Here is a 19,574-nt window from a genome sequence, read left to right as displayed (position 1 = left end):
GTGGCCACCCCTGCCCGCTGGTGTAAGAAGCCGAGTTGCTCGTTTCCAGCAGTGGCGTGCTGCACCAGACGGGCATCTTTAAAAGTGGCTAAAATAGACCGGAGCTGATTGGGCGGGCTTTGAGAGTGACATTCTCTCGCTGCCTGCTTCCAAGATGACCTCAGCCAACACCCCTCATTCTGACCACAAGCCAGCTCCTGATTAAATTTTTGAAACTTCCAAATGATGGAATTGAGACTGAATTTTTTTTCAAGTCATGGAACCCTGCTGTTTTAAGTTATTTTTGTGTCTAACTCAGCACTTTCAATTTAGAACCTATTTTACAAAGGAAAAAAAAATATCGAAACAAAATAAAACCAACAAACCTGAGACAGACGGATGGAGCAACAGGGCTGACCAGCTTTGGAGCGCCTCTCAGCCACCTGTCTCAGCATACACGGGGGGCGCGGGCGGCCATCTGCTGGCAACTGAACATGAGTATCTGGTTATCTATCACACAAAAAGCACATGAGCAGAAATGCTGTGTTCCTGATTTCCTCACTTTGGTTTAAGCAGCTAAGTAAGAGATGAATATAATACCCTCCTACAAGGACAACAGAGGGAAGGAATACTGGTAACTGTTGTGTAACTGTCTTGGGCCATGCTTTATTATATATGATCTTATTCACTGCTTGCAACGATCTCACTGGTTGACTGCACTGGCTTCATTACTCACAGAAGGGAAATTGAGGCAAGTGGGTAAGTAATTCACCCAACGTCCACCATATGTGGCAAAGTAGGATTTACCTCTGAGCTTTCTGACACCAGAACCCCCCTCATTTCCCATGCTCCGAAACAGCAGAATCCGTCCAACACTGACCATCCTCTCTAGCAGTTCTGAGCTCCTACCACGGGTGCAGGGCAAAGGGGACTCCCCATGAGGCCTGTCCCACAGCTGGGAGTCCCACGATTGGGGTATATGCAGTACCACCTGCGGGGAGCCCTCCTGCTGATTTCAAATTCATTAATTACACATGCTTTTACTTGTGGCTTTTTGTTTGTTAAGAATGGGGCTGAGGGAGTTTGTGATGAATAGACCATATCCTTGCCTTCAAGAGTTCTCTGTCCAGTGGGAGGTGGACATCCAGTTACGCACACCATCCTGACTCCTTTCTGGAACAGAAGTCTGGGGGTATGGTCAGCAGAATGATGTCCCCTCCAAGGATGTCCACGTCCTAACTCCTAGAACTTGTGGATGGGTTGCCATTTGTGGCCAAACTTTGCAGGTGTGATTAAGGATTTTGAGATGGGCAGAGTGGCCTGGATTAGCCAGGGGAGCTCAGTGTCATCACAAGTGCCCTTCTAAGAGCGAGGCTGGAAGGTGAGAGAGAGATTGGAAGGTGCCACACTGCTGGCTTTGAAGATGGAGGAAGGAGCCATGAGCCCAGGAATGTGGGCGGCCTCTAGAAGCTGGGAAAGTCGAGAAAACACATTGTCCCCTAGAGCCTCCAGAAGAAGTACAGCTCTGCCAACACCTCAATTTTAGTCTAGGGAGATCTCTGAAACTGTATGATAAGTTGGTGTTGTTTTCAGCCACTGTGCTTGTCTTGCGGTAATTAGTCACAGCAGAAAGAGGAAACTGACGCGCAAAGGCATTAAATAAATATCTGAAGGGAGTCAGAGGAATGAGGGGTGCAGAGGCAGGAGGGCACTGCCCTGACCCGGTTGGCGGGAGGGCCCATGTGGGCCCCACAAAAGGCTCTGTCCAGATTCCCTTCCTCTTTCCCCGGTGATTTGGATGAAAATGCTCATCACATTCACATGTGCCCTAAAGAGAGGAGAGAGACGGGACGTATGCCCAGAGAGCTCCACAGGGTGGGAGAGTGGGTCAGATCCCACGTGTGGAGTCCAGGGAGGCGTCTGTCTGAGCACCCAGCGGCATGGTCCTGGCAAGGGAGGAGCGACATGCAATGAGTGGGAAGGGACAGGAACACTGGTTAATTCTGGGGAGTCTGCCAGGGGCCACCGGGGAATGTGGGGGCAGAACAAGCCCCCGCAGCCTCACCATGCCCTAGAGGAAGGAAGCACTACTTCCCACCCTGAGCCTGCTTTCTAAGAGGCCACCAGGCGGCTTTATCTTGGTCTGGGAGCCCTTCTGTTGTGGACAGGCCGGGCAAGGGCACCGACGATGTCGCCTAGGCAAGGGGAAGCTGTCCATTAGCTGGTATGTGCCTGATTCACCTACACCCCATCCACCTGCAATTCTTTTATTTCCACTTGTAATTATATTTTTAGCATAAAAAACTGTTGTTATATTCTTGTTTGCATTGGTCATTATATTTAATTTAAATACGTTAATGGAATATGTTATACATATAAGAAGTACTTATATAAAAATGTATCCCTCGAGGGGTGAACCCAGCGTGGTAACCTGCAGCCCCCGTGATGAAACTGTGCCTGGTCTGCTGTGAGCCCCACAGCAGTCCCTCCCAGACACTGCACTCCCAAGGTCAACGACTGCCCTCTTCCATCCCTCAAGGACAGCACCATGTTAGGAATACAGGTGCCAAGTGCCTTCTGGCAGAAGCCCATTGGAAGCAGATGCTCAGGGACCACCTGATGACCTGGTAATGGTCATCCTTTAAGAAGAGCCTTGTGAGACTCAAGGTGGGCCAGGGAGCTTCTGAACAGCAGCTGCCCAGGCACCTGTGTGCCTCCCATGTTCCAGGAGCCCGACCCTGGAGCCCATGGGGCTGCATGCAGAGCAGGGAGTGCCTGGACTCACAGTCAGACGCTCCTGGCTCTCAACCCTGACACCACCACAGATTAATGTTATGGCCTTGACCTCTGCTTATCCATCTATAAAATGGGGTTACAGTAGTAGCCTCCACCGGGACAGTTGAGTGATTGAGAGTGTTTTACTACCTCTAGCACAACCCCTGACCATAGCAGGAGCTCCACAGAGTGGGGCAGGGAAGGGCCTCCTCTTCACTGCTGTGTCCAGGATCGCCCCCTCCCTTGGAGCACCCCACCTCCCACCTGAAGTCTGCGCAGCAGAGAACCTTTAGAAACAGAAATAGGAAGTTCTGATCCATGTATGAAACGTTCTGGCATCCCGTGTGCAGTGATGTGCAGCGTGGGCAGTGGGAATTAGGGTCACTCTTCTGGGATATTTGTTCCTGTCCACCAGAAGGTGTACACTGTTCATACTCATTGACTCAGAAATGTTGGCGGCTTTACCTTAGTCTGGGAGCCCTTCTGTTAGAAATAACAATGTGTGTGCAAGGACGCATGTACATGCTAATGGATGTACGAGGATGTTCGTCAGTGCATGATTTTTCATAGGAAAAGTGGAAATTGCTAAATCCCAACTCAAGGAGAATGGTTGAATTTTGGTTTATGTTCATGATAGAATAATACACAACTATTAAAATGGAATTTTGATGGCCATTTTAATAGAGGGATTAAAAAACAAATTTAAATGTGTTTCTCTCTCTCTCTCTGTCTCTTTCTCTCTCTCACACACACACATAGAAGAAAAAAGATTGGAAAGAAAAATCATCAAAATGTTAGCAATGATTATGTGGTGGTATCATGATTCTCATTTTTTATCCTGTTTCATATTTTCTTAGTGTTCTATGCTAAGCGTATACTATTTTTAAAATTAGAAGAGGGGCTGGGTGTGGTGGCTCACGCCTGTACTCCCAGCACTTTGGGAGGCCGAGGAGGGTGGATCACCTGAGGTCAGGAGTATAAGACCAGCCTGACCAACATAGTGAAACCCCTTCTCTACTAAAAATAAAATACACACACACGCACACACACACACACACACACACACATAAGGAATGAAGGCATTTTACAACTTTGCAACTCATATTGTCGTGGAGGAGCCTGGCATGGGGGGAGGGGAATGGCTGGAGGGGTTGCTGTGAGTGCTGGTGAGTCACCAGCTAGCTGTTGGGTGAGTTCCTTGATGCTTTCACAGTAGTGTGGGCATGAGAACGTCTGCCTCAAAAGGATGCTGTGCACACTAAGTTTTATAGATTACCATATGCACCATCCATTATAAAAATCACAAAAGCAAAGCCCCGTTTTGCAGGTCAGTAGAAGTGGTACCTTCGTGTGGGGTTAACCAGGCCACTTTCCTTTTGGAGGGTACATCTGCCTAAGCGTGGCCCTGGGTAATTCTCTCTCTCCTTCTTCGCAGCTGCCCATGATGGGAGGAGCTTTCATGGACTCACCCAATGAGGACTTCAGCACTGAGTACTCCCTGTTTAATTCCTCTGCCAATGTCCACGCGGCCTCCAACGGCCAGGGCCAGCCGGAAGATCCTCCTCGATCCTCCAACGATGCCGTCTTGCTGTGGATTGCCATCATAGCCACGCTGGGGAACATCGTGGTGGTGGGCGTGGTGTACGCCTTCACCTTCTGAGGGTGGCGCACTCTGCACCACCATGGGGTGAGGCTTGGCATGTGGCTCTGTCTTGCTGTTGGCCTTTAGCTGCTCCCATGTTCTAGAACCAGGAGTTCTGACCAGGGGCAGCGGCCGTCCTTCTGGAATTTCTCCCTGGCAGCCCTGATTTCAAATATCCCATGTGTGGTCAAACTGAGTCAGAAAACATGGAAGTATGGGCCTCCTGCTCCTAGAGGCATGACGGGGCAAGGCCTTCAGAAGGCAGATTTGGGGATTCTTGAAACTACATTCCAAGAACAGGAGACCAGATGGAGCAGCTAGTTAGGTTTAAAACATAGACATGGTTTGATGATCGCTTTCTGGTGGTAAATAATCACTTGTGTGTCTTGTTTTTATTCAAACTTATCAAACTTAGGGCATGGGGTGCTGGGGCAAGAGCAGCCCTCAGAGTTTCAGCATTCCCCACCCAATTCTGGTTTCGCATTCAGCCCCTTGGCCATCCGATAGGGCCATTGGATGGTCCTAATTTGACTTTGAAACAGCACCTTTGTCATGAGACACCCAGCCCTTTCCAAGACCCAAGTGCATCAGGAGACCCAGGAATGGGGGGGTTTACTGGTAATAGGGTGGGGTTTCTGGGGGTGTCAGCGGTGTTTTTTACCTGCTGGTCGGACTTTTTCTTCTTTTTAAGAAGAGAGGATGTCTTTAAGAGCTGGATCTGCCCGGCCATGGACTCTTCAGGCCACCCATGTGAAGATGCTCTTTCTTCTCTGAGGAATTGTGGAATTTTAGAGATGAACAAGGTTTGTGTCCACTGAATGATTCAATGGAGGGGTCAGAAAGTGGGGAAATTCACCTGCGGTAGTTCGTGGAGGAGTCAGAACCGAAAGATGCATCTTCACTCCCAGCTCACTGCTCTCTCTGCCCCAACTAAGCACTTCCCTGAGGAGGTTCCTGAGAAGCTGCCCTCAGGAGAATGTCCAGGCATCTTGAAGCGGGGTGCAGGATTGGCAGGCTGCTCAGATACCCATCTTTTATGCTCAGTTTGGATACCGTGCATTCTCCTCCAGCTGTGAGTGCTTCCGCCCAAGCCATTTCCTTAAATTCTTAAAAATCAGCATCTGGGGGGGCCTGGCAGACAAGGAAGCTTCCAAGTAAAAAACCATAGAGAAGGGCCCACTTTCTCTCTTCCTTAGGAAGTCCTATTGCACAGGACTCACCCCCACCCCCCACACCTTCCCAAGGCAGCCTTCCCATGCAGATGGATCCGGAAAGGTCCCAGAAAGGGGCTTACTCACCTCTAGGCCCAGAGAGGTTTTCTCCTCACTTTCTACACTGCAAAAACAGAAAAATCACATCAGTAACCCCCTCTGTGATAGAGAAACTTACAAAGCTGGTTAGGAAGCCCTGTGTATATTTAGGGACAATTACAAAAAAGCTGGACTTGCCAATGTGGTCTCAGGAGAAATGAGTGTTCTTGATGACAGGCAAAGGGACATCTTAGTTGTCTAGAAGCGGCACTCTTCTCTGGAAGCCGCCATGATAATAGGATTACTAACCTGGCTCCACACGATGCCTGCTCATGGCTGCCAGTTCTTACTGGTCACATCTGTCACTGCTGCCATATATCATCCACCAGCTTCAGCTTAAGAGGACGTCACAAGTGCAAAGAAACTGACCTTGGCAATGAGAGAGAAGGGACATGGACCATCTCCCTGGAACTCCTGGAATCACTGACAGGGCGGAGGGTGGGCTGGGTAGTTAGCCATGGTGTGCATGGGTGTTTCCAGCAAGTCTCTGTCCATCAAACCCCAGGTCTGCCCCATAAGCAAGGTCTTTAACAGATGGATGTCTCCATGAAAAAGCCCAGGGAGAGAAGCCCAGAGCCAAGGCAGGGTTGCTTGATGTCTTCATGGAGTCACTCTTGCCCACATATTCAAATCTTCCCTTCTGACCCCACATCCCTAGGAGGCCTGGCCCTTGTAAAGATGCAGGAGGCAGCTCTCTGGCCTCCAGTGGCCCATGGAGATGGCAGTTGGGAGAGAGGGTTCTCTGTTTGCTCCAGTGAAGGGAGGAGAAGGCAGGAGAAAAGAATGGCTTCTAGTGCTGAAGACGACTCCAGCATCCCAGGCCCTGGGTGCTTCTGGCTGCAGGAGTTTTCCCTATGGAGGCCCCTCAGCCTCCACCCCCGACCTAAATGTCAGTTACATTCAGTATTCAAGCCTCGCTCCCTCTTCAGTGTCAGAGCAGTAGATGATCCAGAGTATTGGAGACTCGTCCACTCTGCGTTGCACAGATGACAGTGACTTCCTCGGGGTCGCTCCATCTTGGTCTCCTATGGTTTCTTTATCAACGTCTTACCACCATCTCTCAAATAACAGTGAGGATAGATATGCCCGTTAGTGTCTGATTAAGGAGCAAAGGATGGATTTCCAGCCAGAGCGAGCTGCGCTCTCCCTTCTGCCTCAGCGGGGGTCCATCTTAGCAGTTCGGAAAGGGGAAAAAGACGCCGGTCCTCACTGCTCGAGTATTGTGTCCAGGTGCCACTGGACTTGCGTGCACATTAACTCCTTACCACCACCACACAGCATCATTGTCCCAGTGCACGGGTAAGGAACTAGAGGCTCAGAGGAGTGAAGTCACCTTCCTGAGCTTACAAGCATGAAAGTGACGAGCTGGGATTTGAACCCGGGAAGTTGGGCTCTAAAACCAGGCTCCTTCTGCCACACCATACTGCCTTCTGCGACTGGGTGGCACCTCCAGGGCACATTTACACCAGGCCTTGAATCTGCAGAGTCTGCTTTTCAGGATACCACATCATGGTGTGACCTGGGCCAGCTCTGGCTTCCACAGGTTCCTGACTGTCGTCAGAGTAGAACACTCTCAATGTCCCGCCCAGTGCTCTCTTTTCCCGGACTTCAGGGGTGCTGGTCCCCGAAGCCTGCCCTTTCTTTAAGGTTCAACTCAAGTCTCCTTGGAAGGCCCCAGTGAAGTTCCCAGAGATCGGTTTTCTTGAGATACAAACAGAAGGGGACCCCCCAACTTGGCCAACACCCAGAAACCCAACAGAAGCACTCACACATAGAAAGAGGCTCACTGCAGCCGGAACTGCAGAGTCAGAGTCCTGGGACCATCCTGTTCTGCAAGGTGACCCCAGACTCCCCAGGGCAGGGGAGAGGGATTCCCCTCGCTCAGACTTTAGCTGGGACCTCTGTTCTGGCTTCTCCCTGGGTGGGGTTGACCCCAGAGCCCACCTAGATTTGATGAGTCAGTGCTGAGAAAAGGCTTGCCTGTTAAATAGCTGCACCTCAGAGAAAGCGTCCTGCATTTTCTGGAATGTTCTCTGTGATCACCCCTCTGTGTGCCCCTCCATTGCTCCTCTGCAAGCAATTAGGTGTCCTTCACCTGTGTTTGCGTGTGGGACACTTTTGATTCAAAAGAACAACTTAGGCTGCACACAGCGACTCATGCCTGTAATCCCGGCACTTTGGGAGGCCAAAGTGGGCAGGAACAAGAGTTCGAGACCAGCCTGGCCAGCATGACAAAACCCCATCTCTACTATAAATACAACAATTAGCCAGACGTGGTGGCGTGTGCCTATAATCCCAGCTACTCAGGAGGCTGAGGCAGGAGAATTGATTGAATCAGGAGGCGGGGGCTGCAGTGAGCCGAGATCGTGCCACTGCACTCCAGCCTGGGCAATAGAACGAGACTCTGTCTCAAAAAAAAAAAAAAAAAAAAAAAAGAGCAACTTGCTGCTTTGTGAGGTTGTGAGTGACTGCCACTGGAGGTCTTTGAGAAGAGGCCAGACGCCGCTGTGGCCAGGCCTGTCTTAAGAGGACTTGTGCCTCCAGGGACCCAGGCAGGATGATGGCGCAGCTCTTCCTACTCCGAGCCAACGCTGTCCTTCCCCTTTCCTGTGAAACCAAGGTCAAGAGGCAAATAAGACTCCCAGCTCCACTCCACCCCCGAGAGAGAAATGATTCTCTCTCCTTTCAGATCCCCCAGGATCTGAGGGAGAAAGGATGGGAGGAGGGGCGGCAGCACTTCGCTGGAAAGGCAGCAGACACTTTTCTAGCCCGGGCTGAGCTGGAAGTCTTGGAGGCCCGCCAGGCCACGCTGGCGTATCCTGGGGTGGGTCCCTGGAGACTGAAGAAGGTTGGTCAGTCTGCCTGTTGTCAGCACTGCTGCCTGAGCCCTGCAAGACAAACGGCACTTTCCTTCTTCAGAAGCATGACCCGCCTTCGTCACCAGCAGTAGTATTATTACCAGTTATTGTTCCCACTGCTGCCGGTTTTGCCCGTCTTCTTGTTGCTCTATTTGTATCTCATTTACTTCTCAAATTGCCCCTGGGGACAGGAATGAGGATGCAGAGAGATGCACATTAATTATTGTCGCATTTTTCTGTGAAAAAAACTGAGGCCAGGGCTGATTGCTCGTAGCTAAGAAGCTGTGATTCAGACCCAGTTCTTCGGCTCCAGAGGCACCCTGCATCCGTGCCCCCCAGGGTCCCCCTGGGATGGACCATCCCGGGATATGGGACCTCAGAGGCTTGGGCTGAGGTTTGGTTTGGTCCTCAAGAGCTTGTAGCCAGATTGCCACGGTCAAGTGTAAGTCCAGGAAAGGCGCAGGCAGCAGTGCACATGGATTTGTCGGTTTCAGAACCTCAGACTGATAAGAGGCTATAGAGAGCGTCTAATCGGGACCTTTATTTTCTCGGGGAGAGCAGCTGAGGCCACGTGGAAAATTCGTGGAGAGCTGACAAGTTTCTGGGCGCCTGGCCCAGAAGTCCGCGGTCCAGCACGTTGTGCATTTGGTGGGAAACAAAGGGCTTTCCCGGGATTACCTGCCCCGGTTCCGAGGTGAGTTGTGCTCACTGCAGCTGCCACCGGCCCCCTTTGCTGCTTCCTGGCAGATTCCCAGTGATTGTCCCTGAGCAAGTCCTAGGGTTCGGCTGAGCTGCTGTGACAGGGAGGTCCAGGGAGCTCCACTCAGAGGACCAAAGGGACCAGTCGGAGCCTGTATGTTCTATGTTCACCTGCTCCAACCCCTCCCCTCCTGGCCTACTCCATGGGCCCCTGACCTTTGTCACTCAGTGAGAAGCATGGAGAAGGTGGTTGAACTGAGTACTGAGAATACAGAGGGACAGAGTCTGCAGCTTCCAAGCAGGAAAAGCGACCTCTCTGAAAGATCTGGATAACCAGAATTATCACAGCACCCACGTACTCCCAGTGCGTCCTTCTGAGATCAAACCTTGAGCATTTACTAGGTTTCTTTTTGAGGAGGAGGGAAAGTAACAAAGGACAAAGCAGTGCAAACCATCCTGACTGCAGACGAGGAAAGACTCCCCCGGAGCGAGAAAACAGTTACTGCCAGAAGCAGAATGGAAGAGCCAAAACATACACAAAATTGACTACATAAATTTTGAAATGTAAGCGTATAGCGTGTTCTGAGTCACTGTACAAGTCATGCATTTATTATCAAGATGGAAAATGAAAGCAGAGAACGACATGGACACTGGTCCTTGGAGAGGCTGCACGGGTGATGCTGTCCCCGGGGGGACCAGACACTGGTCTTTTTGACCGTGGCAGCAGCCTTGTGCCTGCCCAGACATCTCCATGCAGACATTTGGCAAAGCAGTCAACTGCTCTTAGGTCCTTTTTCAAGCTGGTTTCCTGCCTCTCCAAGAGGAGGTTTGAGCTCCAATCTCCCTTGGAAATAAATCCTGACAGATATGCACAGCATATTTGCAGGGAATTTGCAGGCCCCGGTTATTGGGGGAACCAGAGCCCGTTCCACACTGAGCCCGTCAACGTGGCTAAGCAACTCCCCTGTATCCTTTGTATCTATCTGTCTCACTTGGTGTCTTACTGCCAGTTTCTTTAAGAACCAGAGCATCACCGCGTTTGCCGTTCAATGCATTGTCCCAACAAGGCAGATGGTTCTGATAAGGGCTCAGTAACGATGGCAGGAAGGGAGCTTCCAGCCTTTTACCTTGAAGAAACTGAGTCTGTGAGAGGCTTGGGAGTGTTGCCAGGTGGAGCTTTTTAGGAGAGAGGGGTCTCGAGCCCAGAATACCTAACTAACTATGGAGTTTTCACTGGGAGACTTAGTGGTGGCTTCCATGAGGCCAGTGGTTCTCAAGGAAGGGCTGGGGGCCATCAGCAACGTCTGGAGACATTTTTTATTCTCACAGCTCGGTGGGGATGGCTACCGGCATCTCATGGGTGGAGGCCAGGGATGCCACCAAACATGCTACAATGCACAGGGCAGCCCCCCACAAATAAGAATCATCCAGCCCCCAATGCCAATAGTGCCAAGGTTGGGGGACCTTGCGCTGAGCCATCCTATCTCTGATTTCAACACTATGCGTGCTTTTCACTTTTGTGAGTCATTGAATAAATCAAAGCTCTTCTGAGCAACATCAGAGATCCTGGTCACTGCCCTGAGTTCAAATAATGCCAGCTGAGGGCAGTGATCTGGAACTCCCAGAATGTCATATGAGTCTCTTGGAAATCCATGTGACTCTGTTTCCACCATCTTGGGCATTTGTGGGGACCCCCAGACTGGAGGGAGAAAACCCAACAAAGTAGATGGGAGTGTGGGGCTGAACTTCTCCACCCTTAACTTTGTGTCTCTGGGACCTCCAGGGACCTGGCCCCTCACCAGTGCATCTGAGGAGCACGTTTAGGGAAAAGCTTAGGATTGGGGTGGGAGAGGGAGTGCTGGGTAGCAGCTTTTGAGCAAATCTGCATCTTCTCATATTCCTGACCCTTTTCCACGTTCCCAGCCCTATTTCCACCAGTTGAAGGCATACTAATATTATTCATGCTATTTAAACGTTTGAAGAAAGCTTATTCTTGTAACTTGCTGCTCTCCAGATACCAGTTCTTCATGCCGAGGGCATCGGAAATGTTTCTGTGTCTTACTGATGTTTTCATGATCAACCTTGTAAATGTAAGCAGTTGACTTCATAAAAAGGTATTTTAACCATTCTTGGAGTCCTTTGCTACCAAAGCCTGTTTCTCCATGCGATCACTGACTTTTCTACAGCGAAGACTCTTTCTTAATGTAGGATTTCAATGTGCTCTTTTGATTAAAAATATCTAACCTTATGTAAAAACGTAGCTGTGAAATCTCACTTTGTTAGCATTGTTGCTGTTGTCATTTTCTATTATGATAATTGAAAAGAGAAAAGAAGAAAACATAAACTCCTCTGTGTGTGGTTCTCATCTGTGCTTATGTAAAACAGACGGTCTACTCAGCTTTAAAAGCCTCAGCCCCAGCATTACCTCCATTCTGATGCTTTTCCTGCCCCACCAAGGCAGAGCAGGGCCCATCAAAGGGTCATGCCACCAGCAGCTGGCAGGGTCCCACCCTTCCCCACTGAGCCAGGCTTTGCCCTTTGATGTGTGCAGGGGGAGGGGCTCTGGGCCCCCTGGGCTTCCCTGCCCACTCCCGACTCACACTGGGCCCGCAGCGCTGCCAGAGTTGGCCCAGTCACCCGGCTTGGGAAAGGGACAGAGTGAAGTGTGGTGGCTTGAGGCTCCCGAAGTGCAGTCAGAACCAGGGAGCAGGTCTCCTAGTTGGTGGAGAGTGGACGCCTAGGTTTGTGTCCCCAGAGCTTATGGGGGCAGAGGGGTCTGCCTGGGCCATACCACTCTCAAGCTGGGATCGTCTTGTCCCATCCCAGCATGGGCCAGCCAGGCCCCGTCAGACCCACTGTACAGAGGGGCAAACTGAGGCCCGGAGTGGCCAAGGTCGTTTTTACAAAGGTGCAGCCCACCAGCACCCTCACCCTTCTCTCCCCTGGCTCCTGGGCCTGGCCGGGGGGAGGGAGCAAGTGGGAGGCAGAGATGAGAGGCAGAGAGTGGGTAGCCGGTCCCCAGCATCCGCCGCCCCTCCCCACAGTACTTCTGGCTGCTGGTCCTGTCCTGGGGCTGGTGGGCATCAGCGAGGCCAGCTACTCCACCATCACGCCCACCGTCATCGGCGACCTCTTCACCAAGAACACTCGCACGCTCATGCTGTCCGTCTTCTACTTCGCCATCCCGCTGGGCAGGGGAGAGCCGAGACACCAGGGTCTGGCTGAGGATCTGGGAAAGGTTCCCTGCACCCTCAGGGAACTCCACAGGTGGATGGTCAGCCTTTGAGAAACACCTGGACCCGCTCCCTGGCCAGTTGGCTGGGTGGTGAGGGTGGGCAGCCCCCTTGCAGACCAGCGGACACTCCCTGTCCCCAGCCCATCTCTGCTCAGCCTGACGTGTGTCTCTTCTCTGTAGCGGCCTGGGCTACATCACTGGCTCCAGCGTGAAGCAGGCAGCCGGAGACTGGCACTGGGCCTTGCGGGTAAGGCCTACGTCCCTTCCCTCCACAAGGACACCCTCCAGTCCAGACCTCGCCCCAGGGTTGCCCAGAGATGAAGCCCAGGCTAAGACGTAGGCCTCCAGGATTCCTCCCCAGCTACCTGGACCCTGAAATCCCTGCCCTTCCATTAGTGCAGATCGAGGTCAGAATGCTCAGGCGTGCAGGGAGCCAGACACAGTCCCACCCCCTCAGGGCCCCCAGGCTGAGGGTTGGAATCTCCCGCCCGGGAGTCCCAGGTTGAGAACCAAGGATTCTCCCACCATGTCAGGAAATTCCAGGTCCATGGTGGTGCTTCCTGCTTCGAGTCCTGGCGCTGTGCTAGGGTAAGGCTCGGACAAGACCTCTGCGTGGAGGCCCCAGGGTCTGGAGTCACTTTCTGTCTCACTGGGTTTGGGGCAAGTTACCAAGGCCCCAGGACAGTGCAATCGGAGGAAACAGAGGTCCCCAGTCTCTCGGAGGAGCGGAAGCTTATGACAAAGTGTTTTTTCCTAAAAGCAGGAAGAAAGCAGCCTCCGTGGAATCTCTTAATGGGGGGGCAAGAGGGAGGTGGCATGCAGAGGAACTCCGCAACCCAGGGGCTCCCAGTCCCAGGGGCGCGAGGGGAGACTGTTTTGAGGGGCCAGTGGGATGGAATCCAGGCTGCCAGGATGTCACCCTCCCATCTGGAGAGAAACCTGGGGCCTTGGAGGTTCTCTTCTGGAAAATGGGCTGGACACAGGGAAGACCCAAAAGGGCCGGTGAGCCTCTTCTTGTGGGGCCTGTATGGGCCACCCCTCTAAATGCCAGCCCACCTGGTCTGTCAGTCAGATGCTCCACGCTCAGACAGCACCTTCCCAGTGCCCTGTGGCTGAGGGACCTGTGTTGGGAACCTGCCTCAGGAATTCTCTCCTCCCTCAAAGTCATCATCACATCTGGCTATCTACTTCTCTCATTCGTCCATCTGTCTGTCCATCCATTCATCCATTCATCCATCCATCCATCTGTCCATACATCCATATATCGATTCATCCCTCCATCCCTCCCTCCCTCCCTCCATCCCTCCTTCCATTCTCCATCCATCTCTTCAGCCATCTCTCCTCCTCTGTCCATCTGCACACTGCTCCTCTTACCCACCACTTCTTCTTCCTCCAGTCTGTCTGGCTTCCCTGCACCTTCCCCGCTCCGGTCCTGCCCCTGGTCTGGAAGGTCCATCTCAAGCCCCCAGCTCCTTGACTGACCTCAGCCCCAGCTTTTCTCAGCAGCCCAGTTAGGAAGGCTGGGCAGACCCCAGCTCAGAGGAGAAGCTTGTGGCCTGGAGAAGGCGCGGTTTGCCTGAGACCCCCCCTTCTGCAGCAGAGACGAGGCTGGCCAGGCCCTGGTATCCTAACTTCCTGCTCCCTGACAGGTGTCCCCTGTCCTGGGCATGATCACAGGAACGCTCATCCTCATCCTGGTCCTGGCCACCAAGAGAGGCCATGCCCACCAGCTTGGGGACCAGCTCAAGGCCCGGACCTCATGGCTCAGAGATATGAAGGCCCTGATCTGAAAGTGAGTATGGCTGGGAAGGGCCTGGCGGGCAGGGGGAGGAGTGCTGAGGTGAGGGGCTCTCCCTGCAGGGCAGCCCCCCACACCCTCAGCCGGACACCCACCAGCTCTGCTGTCTCAGTGCTGGGAGGGACGTTTGGCCCCAAGAAACTATTATTCCTGCAGCCTGAACCCTCACCCCTGGGGCCTGTAAGATGAGGCATTTGGGGCATTCTGTCCCCCCAACGCACAGGGCTGCCCGTGGGAGCTGAAGGAGGTCCCTGAGCTCAGCGCCACTGCTTGGCCTCTCCCCAGCTGCAGCTATGTCTTCTCCTCGTTGGCCACGTCGGCTGTCTCCTTCGCCACAGGGGCCCTGGGCATGTGGATCCCACTCTACCTGCACCGCGCACAATTCGTGCAGAAGACGGCGGAGTTGTGCAGCAGCCCACCCTGCGGGGCCAAGGACAGGTGGGGCCCCTTGGGATGGGACCTCGGAGGGGAGGGGCCCTCAGCCTGAGCCCTGACCCCCTCAACTCATGCCCCCATTCTCTGTCCCCACAGCCTCATCTTCGGGGCCATCCCCTTTCTTTACAGGCTTCCTGGACGTGGTCACGGGTGCGGGAGCCACGCACTGGTGCCGCCTGAGGACCCAGCGGGCCGACCCCCTGGTGTGTGCTGTGGGCATGCTGGGCTCTGCCATCTTCATCTGCCTGATCTTCGTGGCTGCCAAGAGCAGCATCGTAGGGGCCTATGTGAGTGCGTTGTGGGGAGGGGTGCTGGGGGAGCTGGGCCTGGACCACGGGAGGGTCTGGAATGGGAAATTCCGTCTGACTTGTGGGATGGTCCCTTCCCTCAGGAGGCTCCTGTTCTCTGGCTGCCCGTGCGCATTCCTGGCCTGTTGGGGCCTCTGGGTGCCTCGGGGCAGTGGGCATGGCTTGAAGTCTCTGGACGGTCCATGAATGGATGTGGGCCTGGGAGCGGGGGTGAGGTTTTGTGGGCTCCCTGCCAGCAGCCAGTGTGTAGGGAGCAGCCTGTGGCCGCTGCAGGGGGAGGGTCCCCTGATGATTGCTTTGCTCTCTCCTGGGCAGATCTGTATCTTCGTCGGGGAGACACTGCTGTTTTCCAACTGGGCCATCACCGCCGACATCCTCATGGTGAGCCAAGCAGACCGAGGTCACCTTGTGCAGCTGACCCAGGCCTCGACCTCACAGGGGTGGCTGGGAAGGGCGGAAGAGCTTGTAGTGGGTGGGCAGGAAGGCAGGCCTGCCAGGAAGGTGAAGCCAAAGGCAGGGAGGGGATCAGAGTTTGGGGTCTGCGTCTGAACAGGGCCAGGAAGCAGAGGGCTGGGCAGGCAGAGCGAGATGTGGGGACTGGGTGGGGAGGGGTGTCTCGAGGCTCAGGTTAGTGTCTGGGAGGCTGGCAGTGCCAGGCTGGCACCGAGGTACTGCTGCTTGCCAGCACTCCTTCCCCCGGGTCTGAGTGTTCATGGGCTCTGCCCCTCCCTGCTCAGCCTGGGAGCTCGAGGCTCAGGTTAGTGTCTGGGAGGCTGGCAGTGCCAGGCTGGCACCATGGTACTGCTGCTTGCCAGCACTCCTTCCCCCGGGTCTGAGTGTTCATGGGCTCTGCCCCTCCCTGCTCAGCCTGGCTCCCAGGCGCCCCTGCCCGAGTGCCTGTGGCTGGGGCCGGCGGACAGAGGCCGTCTTCACGGGGCCAACAATGGGCTCCAGACCAGCCGGCCGGGGATAAAGGGCCGTCTGTGTGGCCAGCAGGGGCTTGTGTCCCTGGGCGGGGACGGGAGCACCCTGGGAGGAGCCAGGAGGGGACTAAGAACTCGTGGCCATCTGGGGGTAGCAGGGGTGTGACACTTGGTCCCGTGCCCAGGGATCAGCCTGGCCAGGGTCAGCAGGGGACAGGAGAGTGTGTCTGGGAGGTGTCAGGGCAGGCTCTGGGGCAGACAGAGGAAGGACTCATGAGTGGGCCTTCAGGGTGCTCGGGGTCGGGTGCCCAGCATGGGACAGCCCAGGAGATGAGTCTGCCGGGCACCGCAGCCCCTGCTGGCTCCTGTGCTTTGGGAAGCCTGCCTTGCCCACCCTGAGCCTGGTGAATCTGCTTCCCCTGGGCTGTCTCTCTCTGTCCCTCTGAGTCCATGGGCTAGGGTAGTGGTGGGGAGGTCTGATGCGGCTTTGAGCCTCAGCACGGAGCCAGGCAGTGGCAGGGGTGGGCTGGGGTCGCTGCCCAGGCCCAGCGTGAAGGGAGGAGTGAGTCTGTGCAGATCAAGTGCCCTTGGTGCTGGCCAGGACCCCTCCTCCCCTGCCTCCACCACCCCCGGGGGAGCCCCTGATGGCTGCCGGCAGAGTCAGGGTCCCAGGGAAATTGTGTCCCTGTTTATTCAGTGTCTGTTTACTCCTGCTGGAAATGGGGCCACTCCATTTAACCAGATTCAGGCTTTTTTCCACCCGTCCCCATCTCTCCTGCAACGGCGTGCCCATGGGTGCTGGCTGCTGATGCCCACTAAGGCTGGCACTCCAAAGAGGTGAGGCAGCTGGAGCTCAGGGCACAGGGGCTTGGGGCACCCACAGAGTTGGCCGTGCCTGTCTTGACCCCGCCCCAGCCCCTCCTGACTCTGGCCTGCCCAGCTTTGACGTGTGCCTCCTGTGGCTCGGGCCTGCTTGGTCTGATGGGGGCCTGCCTGGCATTCAGTGCTGAGGTGCCCACGGGTGTGAGCAGAGGCTCTTCCAGCCAGGGGCCTGCCTCACCAGCTCCCGTCCCAGGCGTCAGGCCTTACTTGGTCCTCAGGGAGGGGAACCAAGATGGGTCTTTAGCTTGATGGGAGTGAAGACAAACGGCCCCAGCTGGGGTTTGGGTTCCGCTGGAACGTGTGCCTCTCTGGGCCTCAGTGCCCCCGTGACTATGGGCCAAGGGCAGAAGCCATGGCAGCCTGGTCTCAGGAACAGAGCGAGAGCCAAGCGGGGGAGGTGGCAGTGCGGCCATTCCTGACGGCCCGGGTCCTGTGAGGCCCGGAGGGCTCTGGGCTAATGGCCTCTAGTGACTGGCACCTGGGCAGCCCCCAAATTACCTTCCCTTGGCTACAAGTAGCTGGGAGGGAGGTGAAGATTCCCATTTCTGAGGGGCGTCCTGGGGGCACATCAGGTTTGAGGCCAATGACGCTTTCGGTCTGGGGCAGGTGGCACTGGTCTGGGCTGGAGGTGGGGAAGCCCCTGGGGCTGAGGGGGTGACTGAAGCTGTGTGTGGGTGGAGGGGCTCAGGGAGGAGAGGGGTGGCTGACGGGAAAGAGCAGCCAGGCTGGCGAGGAGGAGGGCAGAGTCCAGGGGAGAGAGGAGTGAGTCTGAGGGTGTGGGGCTTCGGAGGTGCCAGGCCCTGGGCTGGGGCCGGCTCCTGGGGCCGCTGACCTGCCCACCTCTCCCACAGCACGTGGTCATCCCCAGCCGGTGTGCCACGGCTGTGGCCTTGCAGAGCTTCACCTCCCACCTGCTGGGGGACGCCGGGAGCCCCTACCTCATTGGCTTTGTGAGTCGCCCTGGGCGGGGGCTGGCCTGGGGAGGCTGGGGGCTTCGGGGGCTGTGCCCTGACACCCACCCCCACATCCTCGCAGATCTCAGACCTGGTCTGCCAGAGCACCAAGGACTCCCCGCTCTGGGAGTTCCTGAGCCTGGGCTATGTGCTCATGCTCTGCCCCTTCGTCGTGGTCCTAGGGGGCATGTTCTTCCTTGCCATGGTGCTCTTCTTCCTCAGCGACCGTGCCGAGGCTGAGCAGCAGTGAGTGGGGCTGAGGGGAGGCCTGCTGGGGAGCCCTGCTCGGGGGTGGCGGAGGGGAGACCTGGGTGCACCCAGTGGGTGGCCTGGTTGCTGGGGTCCAGCCCCCGGGCCTCCCCACACCTGTGGGGCTCAGTGCCAGCATTGGCCTGGAGCTGTGGGGGGCCACAGGGGTGTCTGGTGGGTCCAGGCTTGGACTTGGTGATTTTCGAAGCTGGGACCCCTCCCCATTCCTTTTCCTCTCACCTTCTGACTTCTTTCTCCTTTCCTCTTTATTCCTCTCTCTCCTCTCCCCACCCCTGGGCTCTCCCACCTCCCCCTGGGGCTGACGAGGTCCCTCCCCAGCACCTCCAGTCAGCTGGCCCCCACAACGTGATGTGCCAGAGCAGTGCCCGGGCCCAGGCCCGGCCCCTGCTGACGCGCCACCCTGACCCCCGCCCATCTCTCCCCCAGGGTGAACCAGCTGGTGATGCCGCCCAAATCTGTGAAAGTCTGAGGTGGTGAGTGCAGGCAGAGAGGCCCTCGGGAAGGGGGAAGGCCAGGGCTAGGTGACAGGGAGCACTCTTCCTCCTGAGTCCCCTCCTGCCTCAGCACCTCCCACCAACCCTGGGCTTGGACTCTGATGTTGCCAGAATTCACTGATGGAGCCATGGGTCAGGGCTCCCGCTTCCAGTAAATAGCTCCCCCTTCTTTCCTTCCTTGCAAGGGCTGGGTGGGGCCTGACCAGAACTCCCCACTCTGTCTGGACTTCCACCCTCCCGGGGCCTCCCGGATGTACAAGGGTCTGGCTCCTCGGACCTTCCCTGTGGGAACTAGAGCTTCCCAGCAGCACGAGAACCAGGGTCACAGCCCCAAGCCCAGGGGGAGGCCTGCTGCTCCAACAGCAAGTGTAGGAGGGTGGGCGGCCTGGCAGGGGGCCCCACTGACCCCGTTTCTGACCTGATGCCCCTTTCCCCAGGTGCCACTGGGACAATGAAGAACCCACACTCCCACCTAGTCTAGAAGGTGTCCTACAGCGTCCGGGACCGCCTGGGCTGCCCACCGGCTTTCTGTGTGATGCACAGCTAGGCGCCCACCCGCTCTGGGCGGGGCCTGCTCAGTAGCCCTGACTTCAGGAAGAGGCGGTGTCCTCAGTCACTCTGGAAGGCTGTGTGTGTTGGAGCCGCGAGGTTGGACAGATTCCCGGCCCTAGGTTTGGGCTGCCGGGCTCCTGGGGCCAAGGAAGAAGGCAGCCCGGAGTGGGTGTCCGGCAAGAGCCTGGCCTGCCACTAGCCTATGTGATCCTGGGCAAGCCCCTGCCCTCCCTAGAACGAAGGGCCAGGGGGCTGGACTTTCCCAGGCAACTTGCTGGGCAAAGCACGATCCGCAGCTTTGAAGACTCACCAGGCCCTGGGCCATACAGAGAGAGAATGGCCCATGCCTCGGGGGGGCAGTCCCAGCTTTGAGGCCCAGGCGAGGGCCAGCATGCAGGACCACTGCTTCTCAGCTGGCCTCTGACCTTGGGGACATCGGACTCAACCTGGCAGATGAAGCT

At 55.6% G+C, this 19,574-nt stretch overlaps 2 protein-coding genes and 1 pseudogene across 2 annotated transcripts in view; 2 read left to right on the top strand and 1 right to left on the bottom strand.

The window, feature by feature from the left end:
• Window positions 1-19,574, bottom strand: part of CCDC197 (coiled-coil domain containing 197) — a 79,961-nt gene that overhangs the window by 42,767 nt on the left and 17,620 nt on the right. The gene's annotated exons all lie outside the window — the stretch shown is intronic.
• Window positions 1,920-4,556, top strand: LOC135274151 (uncharacterized protein C14orf132-like). The gene is made up of 2 exons (XM_064374429.1): window positions 1,920-2,013; window positions 4,137-4,556. The coding sequence occupies exons 1-2, from the start codon at window positions 1,920-1,922 to the stop codon at window positions 4,412-4,414; spliced, it is 372 nt and encodes a 123-aa protein (XP_064230499.1). The 3' UTR covers window positions 4,415-4,556.
• Window positions 5,125-18,536, top strand: LOC135274150 (sphingosine-1-phosphate transporter SPNS2-like; annotated as a pseudogene).

The sequence above is a fragment of the Aotus nancymaae genome, unplaced genomic scaffold (assembly GCF_030222135.1).
Source record: "Aotus nancymaae isolate 86718 unplaced genomic scaffold, 86718_ANA_hifiasm-v0.15.2.pri h1tg000011l, whole genome shotgun sequence".
NCBI lineage: Eukaryota > Metazoa > Chordata > Mammalia > Primates > Aotidae > Aotus > Aotus nancymaae.
This window is presented reverse-complemented; position numbering and strand designations above follow the sequence as displayed.

What these genes read in the sequence shown, in the direction of transcription:
- LOC135274151 (XM_064374429.1), top strand. Translation starts at nt 1,920, where the DNA reads ATGGTCCTGGCAAGGGAGGAGCGACATGCAATGAGTGGGAAGGGACAG. An exon ending in GCCAGGGGCCACCGGGGAAT is followed by an intron (nt 2,014 to 4,136) that starts GTGGGGGCAGAA and finishes TTCCTTTTGGAG; the next exon opens with GGTACATCTGCCTAAGCGTG.